The following is a 26,665-nucleotide window of genomic DNA, read 5'->3' as shown; positions in this document are numbered from 1 at the left end:
ATAGTTCCCAGCAGTCAGCCATTCGAAACATGATTTTTGAAGAAATGGATTTTGTCAGGTTACTAGAAATATGTAAAGACTGTCCTTTTGTGAAAATAAACACTAGAAAATAATGCTAATTTACAAAATTAATTGCAGAACATGTAGAAAAATGCCCCTTAAAATAAAACTGAAGGGTGGGCAAGATAGCTCAATGGACTAAGCACCTGGTTAGGTGATTGCAGGGACTGGAGTTCCATCCCGGCACCACATGCAGCACTGGCCCCACCCCTGTGTGCACTGAGCCTGTGACTGAGTCTAGGCGTGGTGGCACACAACTGTAACCCCAGTGCTGAGGAGGCTGAAAACAGGAGAATCACTAGGAATCTGATTTGTGTAGTGAGACCCTGCACCGAATACATAAAAATAAATAAATTAGTTAATTTAAAAAAAAAAAACTGCAATCCTGTGTAATGGTTTACATCTGTAATCCCAGCACCGGGTAAAGCAGGAGGATTGCTGTGAATTCAAGGCCAGCCTAGGCTATAAAGTGAGTTCAAGGCCAGCCTGAACTACATACTAGAACCCTACCTCAAAAAGACCAAAAAAATATAAGATAAACCTGTAAATGATCATTATAAGGGCAGCTCCTTGAGAATAGCAGGTTTGTTCAGTTCACTTAAGCATCCAGGAACCTAAGGTGGTCCCTAGCATACCACAGGCATTCAATAGACATGTTCAATGAACCACTGCATTGCAGTGCTGGTTAACTTTGAAGTTGAATAAAGCTCCCTGTACCTTAACTCTCCTATTTCAGTATTAAGAGTCTTACATTTTATAAATAACTTATCTATAAGCAAAAATCACAGTAAAATTCTGCTTTAAGTGGATTAGATTGTTCTAGCCATAATTATCACTAATTATGGTATTACTGCATTCAACTTACACTATTATATAGCATATATGGTAGTTTTTTCAGTCTTAAATTAGTATCCTGTACGTTAAGGGTAATTAACAATATTCTTTCCTTTTTTTGCATAAAGAAGCCACGTTAGCTGCTCTTACAAGTCACTGTATGTGATAGAATTCTGATGTTTACGCATACAAATGAAGCTGCAAATTGTAAGGACAAGCACCTATACAAGTTCTTGTTCCAATATTTTCTACAAGAAGGAGCTCCCAACACACTCATACTGGCACAGTCTAATTCCCAAGTGTCATACAGTTCCCAGGAGTTGCTTTCCCAGGGTGACACAGAACCCCGTTTTTGCCTTCCCCACCCGCTCCAATTCCCTTTACTGACTCACCATGACCCAGCACGCAGGAGTATGAGTGCACGCACGCGCATACTCTCTCTCTCTCTCTCTCTCTCTCTCTCTCTCTCTCTCTCTCTCTCTCTCTCTCTCTCTCTCTCTCTCCCTCTTCTTAGTTCTCTGACTCTCCAGAGCCTTAATGCCACCCAATGTCACAGGGGACACTCAAATGATCAAGACAGATATTAATCTATAAATTATTGAATACACCTGATGCTTCTGTAGGGCACCATCAAACAGGAAGGATCCCACCGGCAACCAATTCTAATAAGAGGCTTTCAAGCAGTTTCTTTTGGACCAAGAAGGTATCTCTGAGCCATGGAGGAATGGAAGTTCTTCCAAGTAAAAAATATAGGCAAGTTCTATTAACACGTGAAGCTGTGTAATACTGACATAACATATTCCTTTGTTTCCTAAGTCTTCTTCTTCCTGGGCAGAGTTGCTTCCAAGTTGTTTTAACCTTTCATCCTAGTGGAAATGCATGGAGATGTATTTACCTTTGTTGGTTTCAAGTAGGACAACAATATATTCATACTCATTTCTAAGCTGATTTTCAGTAACTTAAGAAAAAATGAAGCTTAAAATGTCTCCTTTAGTCTGGGGAAGATAGTTCAGTGGAATAAGTGCTTGGCTGGCAAGCACAAGGTCCTGAGTTTGATCCCTGGTACCACAAAAAATAAACTGAGATAAAATAAAATACTTCCTTTAAACATCTAATATCCAATCCAAGTTAAAGTTACTACCACTTTTCCTAGAATCTTTTTTTTTTCCATGTCTGTTGTACTTCAATGTGTATAGCCTCAGAGCAAATATCTTTGAAATTCACCCAACTGCATTTCATGAAACTGCTAATGTAATAAATATTTCACTAATATAAATTAATGGTATGAACAGTGATTTATAAGGCCATTTTTTCATTTGTAGAATATCTTAACAAAGGAGCTAAGAACAAAATCACTATAAGAAAAATGATCTTTTAAAAAGAAAATAAATGTACTTTGGGAGATAAGTCAATTTCATCTTATGACTATCATGTAATAAGGCACAGAAAGGCCTAACAACTGCTAATGTGATTATCTTATTGTGCTTGAAAATGAACAATAAAAATGTGATTGATATGGCTCTTGACGACTAAATAGTTTCAAACAAAATTTTAGATTGATTTATAGTCACTTAAAAGAAACAAAGGAGAGATGGCTCAGTAAGTAAAATTCTGTATATAGAAGAAATTCATATGGTTATTAAATATATTCATACAAAATAATTACAGCTCCTATTAAAGACAACCACGAATAGCAGTCTACCTTTCTTGAGCACCTGGGGAATACTGCCAGAATCAGCCACTCAGTCTCTCTCTCCTTCAACCCATTTGTTTAATAGTACAGCTGTATCTGTGCTGGCTTTCACATGTCAGGTCTCTATGTCAGCCAGCACCTTGCAGCATCAGCTGCTGAGGAATTTATGTGGAATGAAACAAACGCATTCAATCCATTCACACCCCAAAGTATGGAAATTCTTTTGTAGTCATTAGCTTTTAGTCTTGTTTTGATAAGTAACATAATGATATCAAATAATAAAAATGGCAGTTTGAATAATAAATCAGCCAAAAATTCGGGGGTTCAGTGTCCTTACAATACTTTTTTAAAATACCTCTAGAGAAAAGAATAAAAGCAAAAGAAACAATCAGAAAACCCTGGCAAAGTACCAGTTGTATCTACACCAAATTACTAAAGATGTAAACAAGGAATTGATAGCAGCTGGTCCAGTTGAACAGTCACATCAGGCAGCAGGTCGGTTAGGTACTTCCTTCTCTGCTGACCCACGTTCCTCCTAAGCAGTTATTGTAAATGAGCCTTTGAAAAAGCCCTCGGTATAATTCCACCAAAGAGCCAATTAAAGTGATGGAACAAAACCGTGGCAGCACACCAGAAACATTAAGAAGCAAGCCTTCCCTTCTTTCCCAGCCCCCCTCACCTCCCACGCTTGCTTGCTTAGTATGAATCAAGTTAAATGAAGCTTGGAAATCATTATGTTGTGGAAGGTGCGCAGTAAACATGGAAAGATGATGTCCAAGTTCAGTCAGTGTTAACTGTAAATTTCAATACCAAAGCAACCCTTCAAGTGTCTTGGAACAAATGAGAAAACCTCAGACGACTGCACACCAGAGCTATTGAGAACAAGTTTTGCTGGAAGCACATCTACAAGAAATGAATACTGAGCTCAGATTTTTTTTTGCAAGAAGAGTATAGAAAATATTCAAAAACCATTCTGCAGAAAACAAATACAGAAAATTAATTCTGAAACAGAAATTAAAATGGGGAACATGAGATATGTTTCTTCTATTTTACTTCTTTTTGTTTTCAGATAAACACCGAATATAGCAATGTGTCCTGTGCCCCTACCCCTGTCCCTTTTTACTTTATAGCTCTGCCCCACACTTCAGATGCCTGAAGCAAGACCACGAAGCACTTACTGGCTCTACAAGAGGGGAATTGCAAGACTCCACAAAAGCTAACTTTAGCTTTGGGGTTTTAAAAGAGCTTTGTAAATCCAATGCAGACAACAGTCTTTAGGAAGAGGGCCTGATGACTGTAAAAACTTTGTTTCTTCACTCCCAAAAGCAAAGACTTTGTGTCCTGGGATGAAAAGGAAGGGCAGCCAGCCAATTTGAGACAGGCTAGAGGTGGCAGGGTCTACAGGTAGGGAGAGTCAGAGGAAATCAAATAGCTCCTCCCTTGGTAGGGACCAGATAGATCCTTGCAGAGGCAAGGTGTATTTCTGTCCTGATTTTCAGATTATGGGCAGGAATATGGGCAGGTCTTATCACTTCATACCCCAAGGTCCTTGTGCAATACAGCTCAGGTGAACAGATGTCTCAGGAGAACAAATGAGATTGTGGGGGAGAAAACCAAGTCTAGAATATAGGGCTGAGCAACCCCTCCTTCCTCTACCAATGCTCTGAAATCTCCATGCTGCTCAAGTGCTGTGAAGATTCCAGAACGCCCCAAAGAAATTCCCCAGAGGGATGAGCAGTGACCAGCAAAGGGGAGGTGAGCTCCACATGGGAATTCCTGTTCCTAGGTCAGTTGGAATAGCATGTACCCCTCTCTGATATGCCAGCACAGGTAAACACAGACAGGTCAGCCCACAACAGCCCACTGAAATGGGAACAACCAAAGAGGAACAGTCACACACTTCAGGTGAATTTCTAGAACATGTGTACCCCACAGTCAAATTCACCAACCAACACTCATTCTGCAGGAAAATGTTCTCAGCTCCTATTTAAAGAACTAATGATGCATCACAGAATAATGAGGACACAAACATGTGCATCTTCACAGAAAATATGTCCTTATGGGGAATCTTGGAGAAAACAAAATAAACCTGTAAAAGTAGCATGTAGGAAGATTTAGGCGCGATAAAGCAGAATAAAATGCCAAAGGGAGGCAAGAAGTACAATGTAAGGTGCAGTTTTATGAAAGTTCAGGAAGATCTTCTTTTCTTTCTTTCTTTCTTTCTTTTTTTTTTAAGGACAGGGTGTACAGGGTGTACAGGGGTCTCACTGTGTAGATCGGATTAGTAGTGATCCTCCTGTTTACAGCCTCCCAAGTGCTGGGATTACAGGCACACGCCACCTCGCCCAGTCTGAATCACTGCCATCTCAGTGCGCCCCAGGGGCAGGGCCAGCATGGCCAGCCCGGGGAGCAAACTCCCGACCCCTGTGTCTGCCTAAGCAGGCACTTTAATCCGCTGAGCTATGTGGCCAGCCCTAGAAAGATCATTTTAAGATGTTAGAATCAAGAGCTAAAGGCGATGGGAAACATCAATTTATTTGAATCTGAACTAAATTCAGATGGTGGGATAATTAAATTCCCACCACCAGTCTATGCTCTGGCTGTAAGGCCCACTGGGTTTAAACCTGAAACTAATTTCAATCAAATGATTTTTTTTTTTTTTTTTTTTTTTTTTTTTTTTTTTGGTGGAACCGGAGATTGAACTCAGGCCCTTGGGCTTGCCAGGCAAGAACTTACTGTACTGAGCTATCTCCATGGCCCCCCAAATTTTTTTTAAATTACATAAAAGCACATTTATAAATTTGCAGCCAGTGAAATTTAACAAATACATATAGAAATAATGTTATTTTGTTTTTGTGGTGCTGGGGATCAAACCCAGGGCATCACGCACACGAAGCAAGTGTTCTACCACTTAGTCAAGCAGCGTACTTATGGGTGCACCATGAGCTTCTACCCAATCATTCATTTCAAAGAGCCCATTTAAAATTACAGGAAGTCTGACAAACAAAAACACACTAAGATACACAAGTGACCTGAAGATACCATCTGCTCCTCAGGTGGATTCCTTCTCAGGAGCTTGTTTATTCCTTATTCATAGAGTAAACCTAGCCACGTAATAGGCCAAAAGGCTTAATTTTACAAAAAATGTTGGGAAATCAGTGAACTTAAAAACAGATAACACGTTGTTTTTGTTGTTGCTTGTTTCTTCTCCTGATTTTTGAAATGCTTTTTTATTTTTTACTGCTTTTGATTTCCATATTTAAATGCTGTGTTTGCAGTACATACTGTGTACATTTCTTGTATGGAGTTGTATGTCTACATAACACATCTTAAATCACTTATGCCAAAGTTGCCAGTGTTTTAGTTTTTTATAAGGAGTTCATAAATGTAACTAGAAAAATTCAGGGAAGAAGTATTTGAAGAGGAAAAAAAATTATGCTCTACTGTTACATGCCAAAAGTGAAATACTAGGCATAACAGGATCAATCCCTTCAGTCACCCCTTTTCTTAGGCCTCCCTCTGTCTCCTGATCCCCTTCCCATATGAATAATCTTCCTATCTCTTATCTTTCAATTTGCTCTTTACAATTTGAGTTTCTCATATAAAAGAAAAATGATATTTTAGTTTGCATGTCTGATTTCACTTAAAGTATGATCCTAAAGATCATTCATTTTCCAACAAATGACTTATCTTTCTTTATTGTAGAATAATAGTATTCCATTATAGATACCATATATTTTTCATCCATTCATCTGTTGATGGACATATTGGCTGCTTCCAAGAGTTAGGTAGTATGAGTTTAGCTGTCATAAGCCTGAGTATGTACGCATCACTGTACTACAATGACTTTAGATTTCAGGAAACTACTTAAAAGAGGAATAGCTTAGCCAAGTGGAATTTCTAGCTAGGGTTGTTAGAGGAATCTCCATACTGATTTTCATTGTGGCTATATTGGTATACATTGCTACCAATAATGTAGAAACACTCCTTTTATCCCAGTACCCTCTCCAGCATTTGCTACTACTGGATTACCCCATTCTTTCTGGGGTAGGATGGAATCTCAGTAATGACCAGAAATATTGGGCATCTTCATGTATTTATGGTCCATTTGTACTTTTTCTTTTAAGTGTCTTTTCATTCACCTACCTATTTTTGGATTGGATCTTTTATTTTGGGTCAGCTAATATTTTTTAATTATTTCTATATTCTAGGCATGAGTCCTCTAAGGAAGGGCTAACAAAAATTTGTTCCCATTCTGTGAGTTGTCTTTTCAGCCTGTTAGTTGTATCCTTTTCTGTAAAGAAAATTTTTAACTTGATATAATCTCGTCTATTGATTTTTGGCACTATTTCCCATGCAATTTGGATTCTGTCCAGAATCCTTGCTTATACCTATGTCTTCATGAGTTTCATCTATTTTATCTTTTAACAGGTTAAATGTTTAACATTCAGTTCTTTGATCCATTTTTATTTTAGTTTTGTACATGGTGAGAGTTACAGGTCTGGATTTAATCTTTTGCACGTGAATAGCCAGTTTTCCTAACGCCATTTATTAAAGAGGCTATCTTTGCTTCAGTGTACATATTTTGGCCCCTTTGTTAAAGATCAAAAAAGTGAATGTGCCTAAAGTTGTTTCTGCATCTTCTATTTTGTTCATTAATCTTCAGATCTGTTTTATGCCAGTATCATGCTGTTTTTATCACTGTAGCCTTATAATATAACTTTACATCTGCAACCGTGACACCTTCTGCTTTGCTCTTTTTACGCAGGCATTATTTTGATATTCTGGCTCTCATCTGTTTCCAAATGAATTTTAGGATTGTCTTCTCCAGTTCTGTGAAGAACAGTAGGCACGCTGTTTACATGAGGCCAACACATATTTGGTTCTATAAATAATGTTTAAAGTTACAATTCATTTTCTGAAAATTTACTCAGCATTTTACTCTTTTTGGTATCTCACTTTTCTTAGGGTTATTTTATTTTGATCAAGGTCATGTTTTTGAGACTTGTTCTGTAACTTCCTTTTGCAATAGTTAATTCATTCTAACTACTCTACAGCATTTCAATACACAAATCTACCAATGTTTCAGATTTTTAGGACTACAGGTTTTCAGTTTTTTCCAGTTTCAGGCATGATTTATAATCTAGGCCACACAGAACACTATTTTCTGACTTATCTTCACAAGTATGCTAAAATTTCAATAAGATTTATGCCAGAATAAGAAACAACTGAGTCAGAATCAATTTTGAGATTAAGATAATTTGGTCTCCAAAGTAATTGTACTAATTTGATTTTCACCAAAAGGTTCCATGTTTGCCAACCTAGATTTAATTGCAATTTGAACTTAAATTCCCCTTTGGTTAGTGACTATCTTTTTGTGGTTGCTGGGACAAAATACTCAATACCCAAAGTTAAAGTGAAAAAGCTTAGCTTGGCTCCCAGTTTGTGGAAGATTCAGTCCATAATACTGGCTCCAAGGCAGGGTGGTCCGGCACAGGGCATTGCAGAGCAGGCAGAAGGCAGCAGAGGGCAAGCAGCAGCAGCAGCAAGCTTGCTTTCTGCCCTTTATGTTCCATCCAGGTCTTCCAGCACTCGCAGGCGGGTGAAGCATCTTTATTCCTAGCATTACACCCTTAATCACAGAAGTACACACCGTAGATGGAGCCACCTCCAAAAGGCACCAACTATGTACAAACCCACACAGCTTTGGGGACATCTAGTCGTGAGCCCAAACTGTAAGGCTGAATGTCTTTCACATATTTACTGGATCTGTAGGTTTTCTATAGATTATCTGTTTATATCTTTCAGGCATTTTTCTATTTGGAAAATTTTTAATTAATTTTTAAAGTTCCAGACAGTATTCGCTAAGTGCTTCCACTAGTCTACTTGGATGCATGGATTTTTTTCAGTGTAGTCAAGCTAAACTTTATGAGACACTTTCCAAGTACTCCAAGGTGTAAAACTGGGAGAACTGGAGTAAATACATCTAAGGATTCCTGAGTGGGAATATTTCACTTCAGGGGACATGAAAAATAAATAGTAGATAATATTAGATGCAGAAGTACGATTAGAAAACAAAGAATATGGCAAAGGAAACAATCATGGTAATACAGACAGGATAATCAGGGAAACTGCTCAAAGAAGAGTATATCTAATTAAATATTTAAATAAAACAAGACTTTGTGCTTTGTATAATTTTAAAAACATTCCTTTCCTTTCCCAGGTTCTGAAGATAGTCTGTTTTTACAAATGTTTTGTTTCCAGCAATTAGATGCATGAATAGTTTATGGATAGTATAACACAAAGACATAACAAGTGTTTCATTTTGCTAATCAATTATGTGAATACTATTGAGTGACTTGTCTATCACAATCTTATTTCATTTGTAATAAATTTTTTGGTAAATAGAAAATATCCATGCTCAACTGCCTATTTTATAGGGTAATAATATCATTAAGCTTCTCCTGTGGAAGGTTAAAAACTTAAGTTTGAAGATAAAAAATTAGAGAAGAAGGGCTGCAAGGACAGCCAAAATTTTGGTCCTAGCCTTTCAAGGTCAGTGAGGACTCAGAACATAAACGAACCTGTACCATAACATCCTATAACTCAGTGGAGTCCCAAATTTACTGATCAGGGAGATTATGGAGCCACAGAGGAAAGTGATCGATGATGTAGAGTGTGCCTAAGGAGAGTCACATGGAGAGAAAACATTCTCTCAGGCTTTCACAGAGAGCAAATTGGTCAAGCAATGGCCATGATTCATCCACAAGGCTGACACCCACAAAGGAGCTACAAACTGCTCTACAGAGTTTCAGGATAAATCCTGAGGGGATTTGACTGACCTTATCAGATACAAAAGCTACATTTCTTGTTACCTAGGTCTTGCTTTATCTTGGTCTTAACCATTCCACAGAAAAGTATAAAAATAAGGTATAAAAGTAAAGCCATATTAATATGCTGAGCTGTAAAAGGCTCAAATCCACAAATTCCAACATTGCCACTCCTATGGATAACCCACTAGTATTATGGACTACTGGACTATATTGAAATATTTTACTGAATTCACGCACCTATAATATTTAAATGGCAATGGGGTCAGGGTGATGGCTCAGTAGAATAAGCACTTCCCTGGCAAGTGCAAGGGCCTGAGTTCAATTCCTGGTTCCACAAAATAATAATAATAATAATAATAATAATAATAATAATTTATCATAATATTTAAATGGCAAGGAAATACCCATCTCTAACAAAACTAAACAAAAAAGGGGATACAAATGAACAACCATTTTATATCTGTATAAACAAAATAGTTAGGATAGATATACAGCTACTTTCTCTTAATTCAATGAGAAGAAAGATTTGTATTAATAGAGTTTGGACAGGATATCATGTCTGCATCTTATACTATGAATAACCACTTTGAAGGCAATACACAATGTATTAATTATTGAAACTGTCCTACTAATCGGTTTTGAAACTGTCTCATTGCTATTTGTTTCTCAATAAAATAAATTTTAAAAAATCCCTATGTACATGTGCATATTTTGAGACTCTGCTTTACTTTATCTCAACTTTATATCACCTTGTAAAATATACCTTTGGTGTTATTTTTATATTCACCTGTTATCATTTATAACTGTAGTTCATTTTTATTAGGCTATATGCAATTTAATCCATTTTCCTATTAAGATACTCCTCCCATCTCTAAAACCCCCTCCCCTATTTTTTTGCTGTTAAAAATAATGTGGCTATGAAAAACCATTTGCACATTTGTTAATATGGACCCTCTAGGGCATATCCTGAAGAGTGGAACTTCTAGGTAAGAAACTGTGCAAATGGTGAGTTTTTCATGATGGATGTCACATTTTCTTTAAATGTGGTAGTAAAAACACTCCAAACAACTGATGTATATTCAAATGTTTGTTACCAGTTTCCTAATTTTTGCAAATGGAATAAAAATAAAACTACCTCATGGCAAGTTTAGGGCAGTACAGAAGGTCTACAGAGTGAGTAGCTTTAACCTAATGGCCTCACCATTTTCACTTTCCCACCTAGTGTGAAATAACACAGAGCTAATGAAAGCAACACACTGAAAAAACATGAGCATAGAAGAGTAAACTCAGAGAGTCTTAATTCCTCATTAAAAGAAGCCGCCTACCACACTCTATGCCCTGTCTGCCTGCCTGCCTGCGTGCCTATCTCCCCTAGATCCAAAATTCAGAACTGAGATGGCTGTCGCAGAAATGTGTACCAACCCATTTGAGAAAAAAGCCCAGGCTCTGCAGCTGGGGATACAGGTCAGAAGCACAGCTTCTGCCTGACAAGGACAAGGTCTTGAGTTCAATTCCCAGTACCAAAAACAAAGAAACAAACAAAAGAAGCCCAATTCCTTGCAACAAAGGACAATCCTTTTCTATTTGGTTATTTTGACAATGAAAATTTATTTTACCAGCTAGGTTTCATGACAGACAAATACCATAAATAAAACAAGCTAAATTAGACTATCAGGTTTTAATGAGATATAAAACTATATACTTACCCACATACACACACACACAAAAAGCGTCACCCTACAGCCTCTCCTCACACATATACAGAGCAGACTATAAAAATAATGTAATACATCTAACATTATGCATTCAAAAGCAATGCAATATTAACATTTCAATTTTCTTATCCAAATGAGAGAATAAAAAGTTTATTTGCTAGTTTGTTGTTTTTATTTTGCTCTTTTTGTTGTTGTTGTTGTTGTTGTTGTTGTTGTTGTTGTTTTGGTTTGGTTTGTTTTTCTTTTTTGTGGAACCAGGGATTGAACTCAGGCCCTTCAGCTTGCCAGGGAAGCACTTATTCCACTGAGCCATCTCTCTGGCCCCTTTGCTCTGTTTTTTAAAGCTATCAATAATGCCTTTTAAAAATACTTTCCAAAATAGAAAAAATTAAATACTTTCCAAAAACCTGAGAGAATCAATGACTTTAATGAGATAATAATGACTCTTTTGCAAGGTAAATAGTTTCCAAATTTTTTCCCTTTAAAAAATTGAACAAGGTCATGATTGAGTTGTCACTTGAAAAATCATTTGAAATGATTTTTCATGATGAACAATTTTTTTGGTTCACTGAATGATCTTTTTAATAAGCAAAACTATTCTGTGAACAAAGAATGGAAGTAATCTTGCAACTTGTTTTTATCAATAAACATTATATGTGAGTGTATTATATAATTGGAAAAAGAACAGCATCGTCCCTTTCACTAGAAGTGATTTCCAATAAAATCTTATTTTTCTGGTTTTATCAAAAAATTGTTTCTAATTTATTTTAAAGAGAGTATAAAATAATAGATAAGATATTAGAGATGATACACATTTTAAAAACAGGATGAAGCACATTCAGTTGTGGTTGTTTTATTACACACTGCTGTCTTCAATGTCGTTGCTCCGATTACATATTAGCATATATCATTGGTCACAGTAACAGTCTTAAACATTATTACTTTCAAAAAACTGATAGAAATCAGTAGTACAATCATCTTAGCTTTGTTCTTCTTTATGTTTTTTTCTCTTCAAAACAAAAAATTTAAAAACTTAAAATTAAAAAAAAAATCTATCTTTCTTTTCTAGAAGTGGTGGCATACAACTGCAATCCCAGCACTCAGAAGGCTGTGGCAAGAGACTCCCACAGGTTCAAGACCAGCCTGGACTACACGGTGAAACTCTGTCTTAAAACTCAGTGCCTTCCTTTAAGACTAGTGCACAAAAACTATCATAAGGACGATGCAGCAGAAAAGGCTTTAAAATGTGATGACCATGATCACAGAAAACAAAAAGGCATAAAAGTATATTTAAATACACACTTATTAAAGTAAGGTAATGATCAAAAATTGCTCACCATAAAAATGGCAAAAAGTACAGTGAGGAAAATGGGCAGAAATTACGATTGAAAAAGAAAACTAAAATAATGTATAATTTCCTGTTTTGTGTAGTTTTGAAATAGATTTTGATGATATCTAATCAGTGAGAAGCTGCATTCATTAGTGGATCTGATCTCATTAGATACACCAAAAACTGATGAAAAAGTGTCATTTTGAAAGGAAAATATATCAAATAGACCACAAAAAAAAAAAGTTTTGGAATTGATAATGTCTTATAGAAAAAATTTAGAAACTAAAAATGCACAAAATAATGACACAGCTTTAATGAATTCTTCCAGGAAGGACCTGAGGTAAAACTGTAGCCTGCTGAACTAGGTACTGTATGTAAAGAGAAATCACACTATTTCTATGTGGATTTTATGTTTATCTGGAGCACATCAGGCCTAAAAGAGATTATGAAGTGGCTATTCTGTTCTTACCTCATGGTATTATTTACCACCACTTCCAGATCTGCTACTTTCACTTTACAGCCTCAGAAAAGTGACCTCAATATGTAAGTTAAAATGAAACAGTGGGGCTGGGGAGATGGCTCAGTAGAATAAGCACTTCACTGGCAAGCGCAAGGGCCTGAGTTCAATCCCCGGTTCCGCAAAAAAAAAAAAAAAAAAAAAAAAAAAAAAAAAAAAAAAAAAAAAAAAAGAAAGAAAAGAAAAAGAAAGAAAGAAATGAAGCAGTAACACTACCACAAATCAGCTACCATTCACTGAGCACTTACCTATTTAATGCCTAAATCTTCCAAAAAAATTGGACATTATGAAGGCTTATTTGCAGGTGAGAGGGTAGAGGGTTAAGAAGTCACCCAGTGCCACAGACACGGGTCATAACACAGCAGGCAAAGCTACTCCTATGAAGTGTACCTGCCTTGGAATTCTCACCTTCACACGGGAATAATAATACTGACTTTCTCCTTACCTCCAGTGCATTTTCCTTATGAAATCAAGTAAAATTATAAATGATTCCTTAGGCAATGGAAAATTATATATACTCATCTAGAAAGAGAAATACACAGGTACACATACGAGAAAGAGAGAGAGAGAGAGAGACAGAGAGAGACAGAGAGAGACAGACACAGAAAGAGAGAGAGAGAGAGAGAGAGAGAACGAACAGGCTTTGGGTAACAAACTCCCAAATTCAGCCTGACTGTGTTTCTTCCCTCAGCGGTTGTCCCACCCCAGGGGGACTAAGCCAGCTTAAGTTTTTCAAACTGCCCTTTACCATGTCTCTGGTAGTACGCCATCTGCCTCTCGCCATCTGCCTCTCGCTAAGTCTGCATGAGGACTGGCTGACACGGCCCCTTCCTTCAACTTACTTCTTGGGGAGCTTCATTTTCTTCACTGTTTCTTCCGCGTGTTCGTCTGACAGCCCCACATGGCATCCTAGTGCCAACAAGGTCCTGGAAAACAAAAGCAGAGATGAGGGCCAGAATCCCTTCACTCTGTCCAGAATTGACCAACAGGGCACCAGGTGGTGTACAGCTGTAACCGTTCTACCTCTAAAGTCTTCTTTTTTAAAACAAAAAGGAAATTTATTTATTTAGAAGTTGTTTTCTCTTGGGTAAGGTGGAAATATTAAAAATTGAAATTATACTGACAATTTTAAAAATCTCTCTCCAAACCTTTCTTCCATCTACTTCTGATACCTTCCCAAAGATACCTCCTGCTACAATTCTTATAGCTCATGCTAGAGAGCTATGTACACACTAAAGCAAACGGATGTGCATGCGCATTGTGTGTTCCGTGAGCACTGTGTCTATCTTTTACACAAATGGGTATACAGGCAAATACAGGAACTGCATGGGGGGCTTCCCACAGAGAGGACATGGAAGACTCTTGAGGGGAGGGAAAGTGCAATTGGATAGGCAGGTGATGCACAAGCCAGGGGACCCCTGCGGGAATGAAGGGCACCCCACAGAGGAATGGGGCTACTGAGGTTGGTAAACAGGGGCCTTGGGGACTTTTAGGGAAAAGAAGGCACTGTGTTTAGTTTTAAAGCAATGGGAAAGTCATGCAAGGTTTGTAAATAGAATGGCATAGCCCCCTAAGTATGTGGAAATGATCTGGCTAATGAGAAAATGCAGACAGGACAAGGTGGGGATGGGGTATATTTCTACCAGATCTCTCAGGTTCAGATCAGAAGCATGCCAGTTTAGACAAGGAAGATGTAAGGTGCTGAAAGAGCTGGAGATGGTGGTGTGGTAGCAGCATTATTCAGATGGGAAACAAACAATAAAAGCAGCTAGATTAAAAGATGATTAGCAAGGTGCAGCATGGGAAAAGGAGGTGTCCAAAAGGACTCTTAAGATATCCAAGTTATGGGGCTGGAACTTAGCTCAGTGTCATACATGGCTGCTGGCAAGTTCAAGGTCCTGAGTTTGACCTCTGGTACCAACGATATCTATGTTATGTTTTCTGGGGGCCACTTGAGACTATAATAGCAGGAAAACTAAAGAGGCCTAAAATCAGAAAGGATTAAAAATTCAGAGTTTTAAGAATATATGCAATATTCAAGCAAGCTGACATCTTAAAAACTATGTGCTGGACAACCTGTTAGGACTAGGTCTATGGCTGTACATTTTAAAAACATCATTCTTCTGGGCATAGTGGTATACATCTGTAAGCCAAGTACCCTGGGAGACTAAGGTAAGAGGATGGCACAAGATACAATGACAAGTTGGACCAAAAGTAGGTATCTTAGTCCACAAGGCACAGGATAAAAAGTCACAGAAATAAGATCATATTCACATTAGAATGGCCCCTGAACCCAAAACAAGGGATCTGCTGGAATTGTTCACTTGTTTGTTGTGTGTCACTTCTCAGGTTTTAAATCAAGTTGTTAATTCCTCCAATGATTTATTGTAAAGCCAGTAAATCAAAATCCTAGACCTAGACTGGGCATGGCAGCACCCGCCTGTAATCCCAGCTCTTGAGAGGCTGTAAACAGGTAGATCACTATGAGTCCAATCTAGTAATGAGACCCTAAATATCCTATGGACCCTTCCCTAAAATACAAAAAGAAAAAAAAATCCTAGACCTGCACAATCTGCCACCCAGGGACTGCTGAAGCCTTTATTACCATTTCATTCCTTAGTTCCCATCATCTTTCTAATAATTATCCTCATTTCCAATAATTATCCCATTATTTTCCTCATCTCATTGAAGAGAAGAAAGCCAAAGAGCAGAGAAGCTGAGTCACTGGAGAAGACTCTCTCCACGAGGAGGTCCTTGAGGGCAGGACACTAAAGCCCAGAGGCCTATTGTGCTCAGGAGGGCTTTGCGTTGGCACCTTCCAACTGAACCCACAAACAAAGAAAACACCAGAAGAAAGCGCTAGGAGGCTTCCCCTAACCAGAGGAACTAGCCAACATGTACACTTGAGAAAAGCACGGGATTTTCTCTTAATTTAATTTTTAGAGATGTAGGTGAAATCAATTCATCAAAGAACCATCTGAATATGCACTACTTAGCTAGAAGAAACAAAGGAGAAACATTAAGAGTTAAACGATGAAAAAGGTCATTAATGTGCCCCGTAAGGAACAGCAGCAGGGCACACACATCTGATGATTAATCAAGCCAACCACCCACAGCAGTTCAAAGTGGGCCTGGATTACACACATCAGTAGAAGGCTAAACTAAGGCAAGGCAAATATGGAGATTTTACACTCCAAGATTTATTCTTTGCAACAGCTGGCCTAGCTGGCATTTGCCAAAATGATGGGGAACATACTTCCAATTTAACTAAGTTACGTTGTAAAAGAGAAATAATGAGCTGTCATAAGTTGCCTCGAGTTATGGCCAGGAGGAAGATAGGAGATGCTGGATTAACGGTCCCAGTCATGGTTACGCACGCTGCATCCTCCATGACAGACCTCCTTGTCCTGTTTAACCTTTAGTGGGTTCTTAATGTACTTGGTTTGTACACATTCGTGCTCCTTTTAAACTATGAATAAAACCTATGCCTGATTTCCTTATTCCCATGATAATTAATTGCCTTTTTGAAAATATAATATACATCTAAGCCCAAACCATTGAACCTGAAATATTAAGGTTTATATCTTTGGTAAAAATAGCTTCAAAGGAAAAAGCTCCTTATTCAAAAAATGGAAGCCAAAAGGGAAAATAAAAAAAAATAAAAAAACTATAGTTAGTGACCTTTTTGAACAAAACCAGTTCTATAGGACAAGAGTGAAGGTGGAAAAAAGAAATGTTACAGGCTCTTCAAAAATAATTTCTAAGGCCAGCCAAATAGCTTAGGGAATTAAAGAGCCTGCTTAGGCAGATGCAGGGATCGAAGGTTCAATCCCTGGCCTGCTGTGCCAGCCCTGCCCCCAAGGGCTGCTGAGAAAGCAACTGAGACTGGGCGTGTGGCGTGCTCCCATAATCCCAGCACTTGGGAGGCTGAAAAACAGAAGGATCAATAAAACCCAATTGGTGTAGTGAGACCCTATAGATGCTGTACTAAATACATTCAAATTAATAATAATAATAATGATAATAATAATTTCTGAGGTAAGCATGGTGGCACAAACCTGTAATCTCAGTATAGGGAGGCTGAGGCAGGAAGATTGTTGTGTGTTGGAGGCCAGCCTGAGCTACACAGAGTTCAAGGCCAACTTAAACTACACAGTAAGACCCTGTCATTTGGGCTGGGATATAATTCCATGGCACAGCACCTGTCTGGCAAACGTTAAGACCCTAAGTTTGATTCTTAGCACAAAAAAATAAAAATAAAAGGAAGACAAAGACCCTGTTTGTTTGGTTTTTTTTTTCCTGAACTTTTCTAAATAAATGTGAAAATATGTTCCTTTACATATTCTACTCTAGCACTATCTTCAGTCTACAAAGGAAAGCTACAGCTTCAAGAGATCAACTGTCAAAAGCCACCAAGAAGGTAAACTGCATGCTATAACCTGATATGAAACAGCCTGGAGTAGCTTTGCTTCCATTGCGTTGCTCAAATAAATGCTCATACAGTTATCCCCGAAAGGAAACTTTAATCTCCAGTTCGCTCCACTTCAGGGACTGACAGCACATAGGCCCGTGTTAAAAGTTCTGAGGAGTCCATCAGTGAAAATGAAAATGCATTTAACTCAGCACCTTTGAAATACAGATCAGTGCTTCTCATGCCTATCTTTGGGGAAGGACTAATGTTATTTTAATTTCTAATCATCATAGTCTGAGTCTCTGATAAAATACAATAAAGATGTTAGAGAAGTTAAATTTATAAAATGGAGACAAAATATGCATCGACATTTTAAGTTCTTATTTTAACAGGCATAACATTTCTCCCTAACATTGGCATAAAGGTTTCTAAACATTTACTCTGAACATCTGTACATATTTTATCACAAACCAAACTGGTTTTTGGTCCCTGACCTACACTCTGATTAGCAGATCAAATTTTATGTTGATCATAAAAGGTTTTTTTTTTAATCTTTATTTATTTGGCATAGGATTTTACTACGCAGCTGAGACTCATAGTGATTCTCCTGTCTCAGCCTCCCCAGAGCCGGGATACAGGGATGTGACACCACTTCCAGTGTCAGTGGCAGGGGTTCCCAGGCCGGCCCAGCATGTGATACTGGGGATTGAACCCTGGTCCTTGAGCTTGCCAGGCAAGCAATTAGACCACTGAGTTATCTCTTCAGCCCCAATAAAACTCCTGTATTTCATAAATCCATAAGCACCTACAGGATAGCATTTGGGAAACATATGAGGTGGAGAAAAAAAATGCAAAATAACTGGGTTAAAGTTGATTTCCCAACAAATATTAGCCTAATCTACACATACATTATGGAAAATAGCAGCTGGAGTTCAAATAACTTCACACTTGAATTGAAAATATAACATTAATATCTGGTTTCTTTGAGATGAGGCAAATTAGAAAATGTGAAGTTAAAGAACTCACTTGAGGGTCTCCAGCGACATCTGCAAATTGTAATTGCGTTCCTGTTCAGGGAGCTTGGAGAATTCCACCAGGCACGGGTGTTGTCTTTTATTGTCATCTCTAACCTGGAACAAGATAGGAGGTCAGCCTGTGATAGTAATTTAACACTGTGGGAAGGCCGAAAGCAAGAAGTGACACCCAGGTTGCTGCCACAGGGAAGCCGCCTTGGGAATCTCCCGGGTCCAGCTGACAACAAAGGTCACTGGTACAGGCAGCACCACCTGGGACCTCAGGTCACCTCTCAGAGCTCCTGCCTCAGCTCCCCTGCCCATGCCCTGCTCCGCCCCACCCTCAGCCCACACATTCGTGCATCAGCCTCCTCCCACTTCTGCTTACATCTCACTTGCTACCTAAGGTTTACCCAGCCCATCTTCCCAGCATGGCCATCTGCTCACCATCCCATTCTTTTATGCATTTTTCTAATTTTCCCATAATACTTATCACCTGCAAACACACTAGATTCATATTAGATTTATTGCTTTTCTCTCTGCATTTAGAAGAAGAGAACATAGTAGTACAAATGGGGGTTTCTTTTGGTTTTGACGTATTATAATTCGCTAGGATATTCTGAACCCATAACAGACACTCAAAACGTTTTTATAAACTGACACAAGTTCTGCATAACAAGGATATGATAATTAGTTCATTTTAATTTGTAGTAATTTTCTGTTTAGATCCAAACTTTTCAGAGATATCCATAAGCAACATGCCTTATACACTTTGAAGTGGTTGTGATTATTCATTTAATCCTTTGTAAATTATCTTCTGTTCTCATGAATCACTTCCATTACCTTAACAAAATTGATTATCATAATAAACAAAACTGCTTTTCATACTAATCTTTTGATTAATAAATGGTTATTCCTTGAAATCTATGTGGAGGTGGGGGAGATAGCTCAGTAGAATAAGTGCTTGTCTGACAAGCACAAGGACCTGAGTTCAATCCCTGATTCCACCAAAAAAAAAAAAAAAAAAAAAAAAAAAGAGAGAGAGAGAGAGAGAAAATAAAAGAAATCTATGGGGGGATTGGTTCTAGGGTTCTTTGTAGGTACCAAATCCATGCACGCTCAAGTTCCCTCTATAAAAATATGTAGTATTTGTATATAACGTAAGAACATCTTCCTGTATACTTTAAAACATCTCTAGATGACTTATAATACCTATACAAGGTAAATGCCATGGAAATAGTTATGATATAGGAGTTATAGGTAGAAATAATGACAAAATGAAGTCTATAATGTTTAGTACTAATGAAGTTTTTTCTTTTTTTTTATATTTAGTACAGGGCTTACAGGGTTTCACTACATAGTAGGGATTCTACTGTTTTCAGCCTCCCAAGAGCTGGGATTATATTCGTGCCCCGCCACACCCAGTCTCAACTGCAGTCTCAGCATGCCCCCGGAGGTGGGGCTAGCACAGCACAACCGGGGATGGAACCCCAGACACTGTGCTCTGCCTAAACAGGTGCTTTAGTCCTCTAAGCTATCTGACCCGCCCAAAATTTTTTCTTAATATATTTTGATCGACAGTTGGTAAAATCTGTGAGCAAGCCACCCAAAGAAAACAGGGAGCTGACTATATTAGCAATCATAGTGAACTAAGTGCAAGACTTTAAAAATCAGTGAGGAAGGTGGCCTCTGTCCTGGCAGCAGTTATTAGGCTTTTCTCTTCTTAGAGCCCTGAATTATACAGGCATTCCTGCCATGGGGCACCTGGACAACATCCACACACTGTCAGGCTCCCAGTTACACCCTGGGCATAATTACCAGGTTCTCTATGTGTACAAAAGTAGGCAAACACGAATGAGACTGTTTTAGGTCACCACATTAGAAATGACATCTTTATTCCTTTCTTTCCTGTGATCATTACAAATGAATAGAGCCCATAAAGGAGCTACAATATTGGAATTATAAACCTCTAATCTTAAATTCTAAACGTAAGAAAGAAGCTACATGACACAATTGTTCGACACTCTTTAACTCTTACAGAATGAAATTATACTCTGCCCCAAGCCCTCTAAGATACAGTTCTTGCCTGTGTAAGAAGATTCCCCACCTCTATCGTTCTCCACGAAGGTACCCTGCTCTCTATCCTGTTCTACAGCAGTGCTATAAAACTGAAAGTCATTCCATGAGACACTTTTCCTTCCGCCTTTTTGCGCTTACACATGCTGGACCATATCTGGACTAATCGTGCTCTCTAACTGAAACTCAACTTGTACTAGTCCTTCACACCTCAGAGCCAAATTCACTTCCTTTTGGGAGCCTTCCTGATTTCCCAACGAAGACCTAATATTTCCTTTTCACTCTGATTGCATGTCTGTCACTTGATAAACAGCAAGTTCTAAAAGGCAAACACAAACATAATGTCAAAATCTTTCCATCTTTAAGTTCCCAGTGCCAAGGACAACCAAGCAAACTGTAGGCCTAGCATGTTAAGGGGACACAATGATAGAATAGATCTATTCCCTGTCATTCTATAAAACAGAATCTTTGCATCCTACAGCTCTGTAGGCAAACAGTAATTCAACATACTGGGCAGCTAAATAATTTTTTTTAAAGAAAAACAGACGAATAGTTCTTATTTAAAATGTTAACAAGCTTATGAAATTAGCTTAGCCCAAGTCAGATAACTATAGCCAAACTAATGGAAATCATAAATTCAGGAACTGTAACTACCTAACTAAAAAAAGTTTTAGATAAATTATTAAAAAAAGAAGCAGGATGCAGGTGATATATGAGAAAAATGCAGGGTGCTCTCTTCAGCAACACAAACTAAAACAGAAGAATGACGTAACACCTCTTGGCTGTTCACTTTAACACCTTCCCACATGGCTGAAATGCAGCCTGGAGCCTAGACCCTAGAGCAGCACTTTCCCAAAACAGGCCCTCCTTATTTATTTATTTATTTATTTATTTATTTATTTATTTGTGTGTGTGCGCGCGCATGCACGCACAGGATCTCACTGCTCAGCCTGGACTCCTGGTGATCCTCCTGTTTTCAAGCCTCCCAGCACTGGGATTACAGGTGGCTGCCACCACACCCAGACTCAGTCACTGGCTCAGCTTGCGCAGGGGTGGGGCAGGTACAGCATGTGGTGCCAGGAAAGGAACCTTGGTCCCTGCGCCTGCCTAAGCAGGCACTTAGTCCGCTGAGCTATCTCGCCAGCCCTGGCAGGCCCCTTTTTATCCCATCCACAAATAAGTGCTGAGCACTGAGCTTGCCTCAGGACAACAGGGGTCAGGGCTCAGCCTGTGTCCTACAGAAGAAGGTCAAATCTGCTCTGAACTACCAAGCAAAGAGAACTCAGGGCAAGCACGGGAAAGACGGCTCTGAGTCACTGTTAGGAAACCCAGAATGCTTTGAGCACACCAGAAATAGCCTATATATTACTTATCAACTGATTTCCATATTCAGTCAAGTATAAAAAACTATTATAGCCTTTAAGATACTTAGAATAATAATATATTAGAAATGAAATAATTGCCAAGGAAGATACTGCAAAAAACAGGTATAGGATACAGTGACATTACATAGGAAGGCTTGTTTTTTTTTTTAATTTAAGTCTTATTAACAAACTATAAACTAAGATCTTTAGCAAAAAAAAAATATTTAGAAACATGCAATCATTTCTTGGCTCATCCACCACTTGTATAAGCAACTAGAAACTTCTGCCCATAGGCCCCTGATGGTAGCATACAAAGAGAACTAAAAGGAAAAGGTTATCAGAGAAGAGAGAGTAAACTGACTTTTTCTTTTCATTGCAGGTTGTACGTTCAGCTTCACCAAGATTTTTAATTGGCTTAAACATCAAAATCCACTGTCTGTATTAATCTTGATTTAAAACTATAACTTGTACTCCAAAGACTGATAACTTCACATTTATTTACACAGCCAAGTCATCCTTTAATGCACCTGCCAATAATCTCAGTCTGTTAGTAAAAAATACTGCACAAAAACTAATAGGCAGCCAAGTTAAAAAAAAAATCAATTCATTGATTCATACCACTCTACAGAAATATGCAGAAGAAAAAGTTACACTTTCAGAATGATGAATTAACAGAATCTGAAAATAAATTTTAAAATATGTACCGGACCGTACTGCCAGCCAAGTTCAATCTTATTCATAACCCAGAGTTCGTGGATATTCTCTGCCAGTTTTTCTCTTATCCTTTCAAGGTGAGGAGGCAGCACAATCTAAAATTTTTCACAAGAAAAAGAAAGTACACATCAGAAACAAAGGCAGTAGATTCAGGGTTAGTCATTTCACTGTCTTATGAACCACTAAGATACCGTGATAGGTGTGGCTTGCAAGATACAATGATAGGTGTATGCTTTGTTCTGTGATGTTCTGTACACAAATGCTCAGCCAACCCTCCATACTTCTTGGCAACAACTTTGGTCTCTATCCATAGGTGAATTAATGAACAAAGGAAACAAAAGGTGGGTGTACACAACTGAAAGTCATTTAATGGAGATGGGGTAAGGACCAAAGTGCGTATTATTTAAAAAGAAAAATCACCCCAGCACTCATACCAACCTGGCCAGTATCCACAAGCAGAGGGAAGGAAAGTCAGTGCCCATATTATACTCTATCAGCTCTCTGAGCCTACAAATGTCTGATTGCAGTGATTTATATTTTCCCTAACTGTTACTGTGTTAGTTCCAGCGGTTCCCAAATATAAGCTTCATGGAAAAAAAAATCTTTACATGTGCCCATTAAAAAGACGAAGTTCATTGACCTTTTCATAAAGAACACAGGATGGCTTGCAAGGTGACAAGTTGGTTCTTTATTTCTTGATCTAGCATTCCCATGTGATCCCAGAACTAGTCTCCCAACAGGACCTATGGTGTCCATGGAAGAGGACACATTTGCCCTGGGGATAAGCACTCACCCTATTCCTCCCTTGAACAACAGTGGTCATGAGGTCGAAGGCATCCCCAGGTACTACCACTGCCCTGCCAGGCTGCCCAATTCCATGTTCTCACTAGGCTTTGGTATGACTATGGTTATGCTGCCCATTTCAGCAGGGGACAAAAGAAATGAACCCTAACCAGGAACAATTCTTATATATTTATTTTATATACATGATATATAAAGCCTGTATAGTGGAGCAAAAAAAAAATGATTTAAGGACCTAAACAACTGAAATTTCTGAGGCTTAGTATTAATTCAACTTCAGAATCTGCAATAAAGCTTTCAGTCTCCAGAGAGTAATATACAAATGGTGAGTGTCTGACCAACCTCACTGGAGTTACTCCACCATCAAAATACAGCACTATACTAAGTCCCTGATTTACTCACATTTAAGCTGGGAACTTCCACAGGTGTGCTGTATAAGCTTTACAGGTGCACTGTATAAAACTCACCTTGTCAGGTTATGAAGCAATCCAACTTAAGAAGACTCTCCCAAAAAGCAACTCATTCATAAGTCAGAAACTTACTCATATTTAACTCACAGTCAACCTAAGAAGGTCATGGCATCTATTAGGTAGAGCAGCCCAAACAATGGCCAGCATTTCTTAGGTGTCTATTTGCAGAGTAACGTGTATTCTATTCACTGTATCAGACATATTCTTGGTGTCTAATAGAACAAGGGCCTGCCTCGAGGACCCAGATGGGGCATCTGAGCCTAGGCTTAGAATCAGGAACCTACAATCTCGTCTCAGTCTCTACTCAAGATAAAATTCAATTAAATGGTTCCACAAAATATTGATGAGAAAAGAAATTAAAAACTCCATGTTTACTCCATGCAGAAAAGATATTCCCAAAATAGTATGCATTGCGCTATAAACATAAATGCATATTAATAAATAATATAAATGTTACCCAAGATATCAAGTCATTTTAATACATCAAACCTTAAAGTTGCTTATACAATTTTGCAACTGGGTTCCACCTGTTGCTAATTAACCGCATCTGAGTTTTACTACTTGTCTTTTAAAAATACTAATACATGTGCTTTTATAAGCTAAATAAGATGAACTATTTTAATAAAGCCTAAAGATAATCCAAATAGTGATTTAAGCTTCAAGCTGTGACCCATTATTTAGGCAATCACTTTAGTAAGTTAAAAAAAAAACAGATTTAAAATTATGGAGGTGGAGATGGCAACAAGGAGTATGATTTTACAAGATTTATTGCAATCAGACATGCCATTCGTACTGCTCCAAAGGGCATCCCAGTAGGCTGCAGTGCCAGATTGCGCTGCTCTCAGATACTGTGATTTCTAGTGATCTATTGAAAGGAACAAGTAATGCTTTTTTTTTTCTTGGACCAAGTTTTCATGCTTATATCTGGTAGTCGGAATGATTAATTTAAAGACAACAATATGTAACACCACAACCATTGTTGCATTCCTATCAACTTATTTAGTGAAATTATGTATTGTTTTTATTATTTATTTATCTGTACAGGGTCTCACTATGCAGACTGGACACGTAGTGATCCTCCTGTTTTTAGCCTCCCCAGCAGTGGGAATCACAGGCATGTGCCACCACACCTGGACTTGGTCACTGGCTCAGTGGGCCCAGAGGTGGAGCCAGCATGGTACGCAGCTCTGGGGATCCAATCCCAGTCCCTGTGCTTGCCTAAGCAGGCACTTAGTCCACTGAGCTATCTTGCTGGCGCTGTACTGTTTTTAATGTTTTTTTAACAATATTTTCTTCTTTAGAAAAAAAATAAAAAGAAATAGCAGAATGGCTATGGGACACAAGGCTGCATTAGAGGTGATCTCAGTACCTGGCTGGTATCCACAGGGATCGGTGTGAAGGCGGCCTGGGTCAGGGAAACAGTGGGGCCCAGCAAGTCTCGTGTGTATGTCCGCTCTTGCTTGTATTCCCGACTGTGTTCCACTTTCAACTTTTCTTTGGGCAGAACGGCTTCATAGCAAGGGGCATACCCAGGTGGAGGAAGGAATTTGAATTCTCCATGTCGTCCCCCAAGCAAAAAGCGGACCCTACAAAGGATCCATGCCACAATCAGTTATAATTCTAGGTACATGAGGGAGCCCTAATGCCTACACTGGAGTCAGTCCACGGCCTGTTATGCACTGGGCTGCACACAGGAGGTGAGCAGCAGGAAGTGTAAGAAGATTCCCCTGGCTTGCCGGCCATGCCCCATGGCTGGAATCTCTGCCTGACCTGCTCGTCCTTGCAAATTATCAGGGGCATTAGATTCTCAGAAGAGCACGACCCCTACTGTGAAATGCTCAAGCAAAGGGTCTAGCTGCCCTGCTCCTTACGAAAATTTATCTTTGAAACTATCACCCTCCATGGCCACATCCAGGACATGGAAAAATTGTCTTCTGTAAAACCAGTTCCTGGTGCCAAAAGGCTGGGAGCCACTGATAAATATGACAGTTTTCTAATCAATAAAACATTAGGAAAAATATTAACTTCATCAGAAGCCATATTTTTCCCCTAAGTATCATTACATCATCACCTAAAAGTTTCTAACAACAACAACAAAGCAATGAGGGCATCTTATTGATCATAGATAAATATATAAATGGATAAATTATATTAATGGATTAAGGAGGCATATCACTGGCTCTAGAAACAACTGGAAATATGGGCATATTCGTTTGTAATGAAATACAAGTCCACAGCAACTGATCACTTAACTTCGCAAGAGGACAAACTGATGAAGACAAAAAGGAGGCATGACCCAAGTGTCCAGAGCTTAAAACTATACACCTGGATTAGATATAAAGCAAGCAAGCAGTCACTTCTCAGTGCCTAATTTACTAAGGGAATTCTCTAAAAATGATTCAGGTGTTACCTCCAGTTGCTGAAGAAAGCAGAGAATCTTATATTTTTTCACCATCTCTCTCAACACCAACAAAAGTAGAGCTTGCTAAAGTCATTTGTTCATCACACTTATTTAATTACAAACCATTTAATCTGAATTGCATTGGACAACACTTTCTGTAACAGTTTAATGACACCTTCTTGGGGCTCTCAGCTTAAATAAAATTAAAATTTTTATTTTCCTTATAATCCTTTTTCTAATTTATGTCTCAGTTCTAGGCCAAAAATAAATGAAACATCCAAGAACAAAATGTGATGAAAACCAAAAACTCTAATACAACCCAGAAGCTTACAGAAAAGAAAACATAATTAGTATACCAGAAAGGACTGCCAATATTTCATGATGTCTCAATTTTTATTCAATGTTATTATTGGGACAGCTATAAAAATAAAGG

The 26,665-nt window shown here is 38.4% G+C and overlaps 1 protein-coding gene across 6 annotated transcripts in view; it reads right to left on the bottom strand.

Moving 5' to 3' along the window:
* Ryr2 (ryanodine receptor 2) overlaps nucleotides 1–26,665 on the bottom strand; it is a 681,083-nt gene that overhangs the window by 249,005 nt on the left and 405,413 nt on the right. For all 6 annotated transcript variants that reach the window (XM_023700826.1, XM_023700825.1, XM_023700827.1 and 3 more), the window contains exons 22-25: nucleotides 25,201–25,417; nucleotides 22,551–22,655; nucleotides 18,420–18,523; nucleotides 13,825–13,908 (exon numbers count right to left, since the gene is read on the bottom strand). In XM_023700826.1, the coding sequence (XP_023556594.1) occupies nucleotides 13,825–13,908; nucleotides 18,420–18,523; nucleotides 22,551–22,655; nucleotides 25,201–25,417 (510 nt within the window). The remainder of the gene's footprint in view (nucleotides 1–13,824; nucleotides 13,909–18,419; nucleotides 18,524–22,550; nucleotides 22,656–25,200; nucleotides 25,418–26,665) is intronic.

This window comes from Octodon degus, unplaced genomic scaffold, assembly GCF_000260255.1.
Source record: "Octodon degus isolate 3935 unplaced genomic scaffold, OctDeg1.0 scaffold00127, whole genome shotgun sequence".
In the NCBI taxonomy this organism is placed as follows: domain Eukaryota; kingdom Metazoa; phylum Chordata; class Mammalia; order Rodentia; family Octodontidae; genus Octodon; species Octodon degus.
This window is presented reverse-complemented; position numbering and strand designations above follow the sequence as displayed.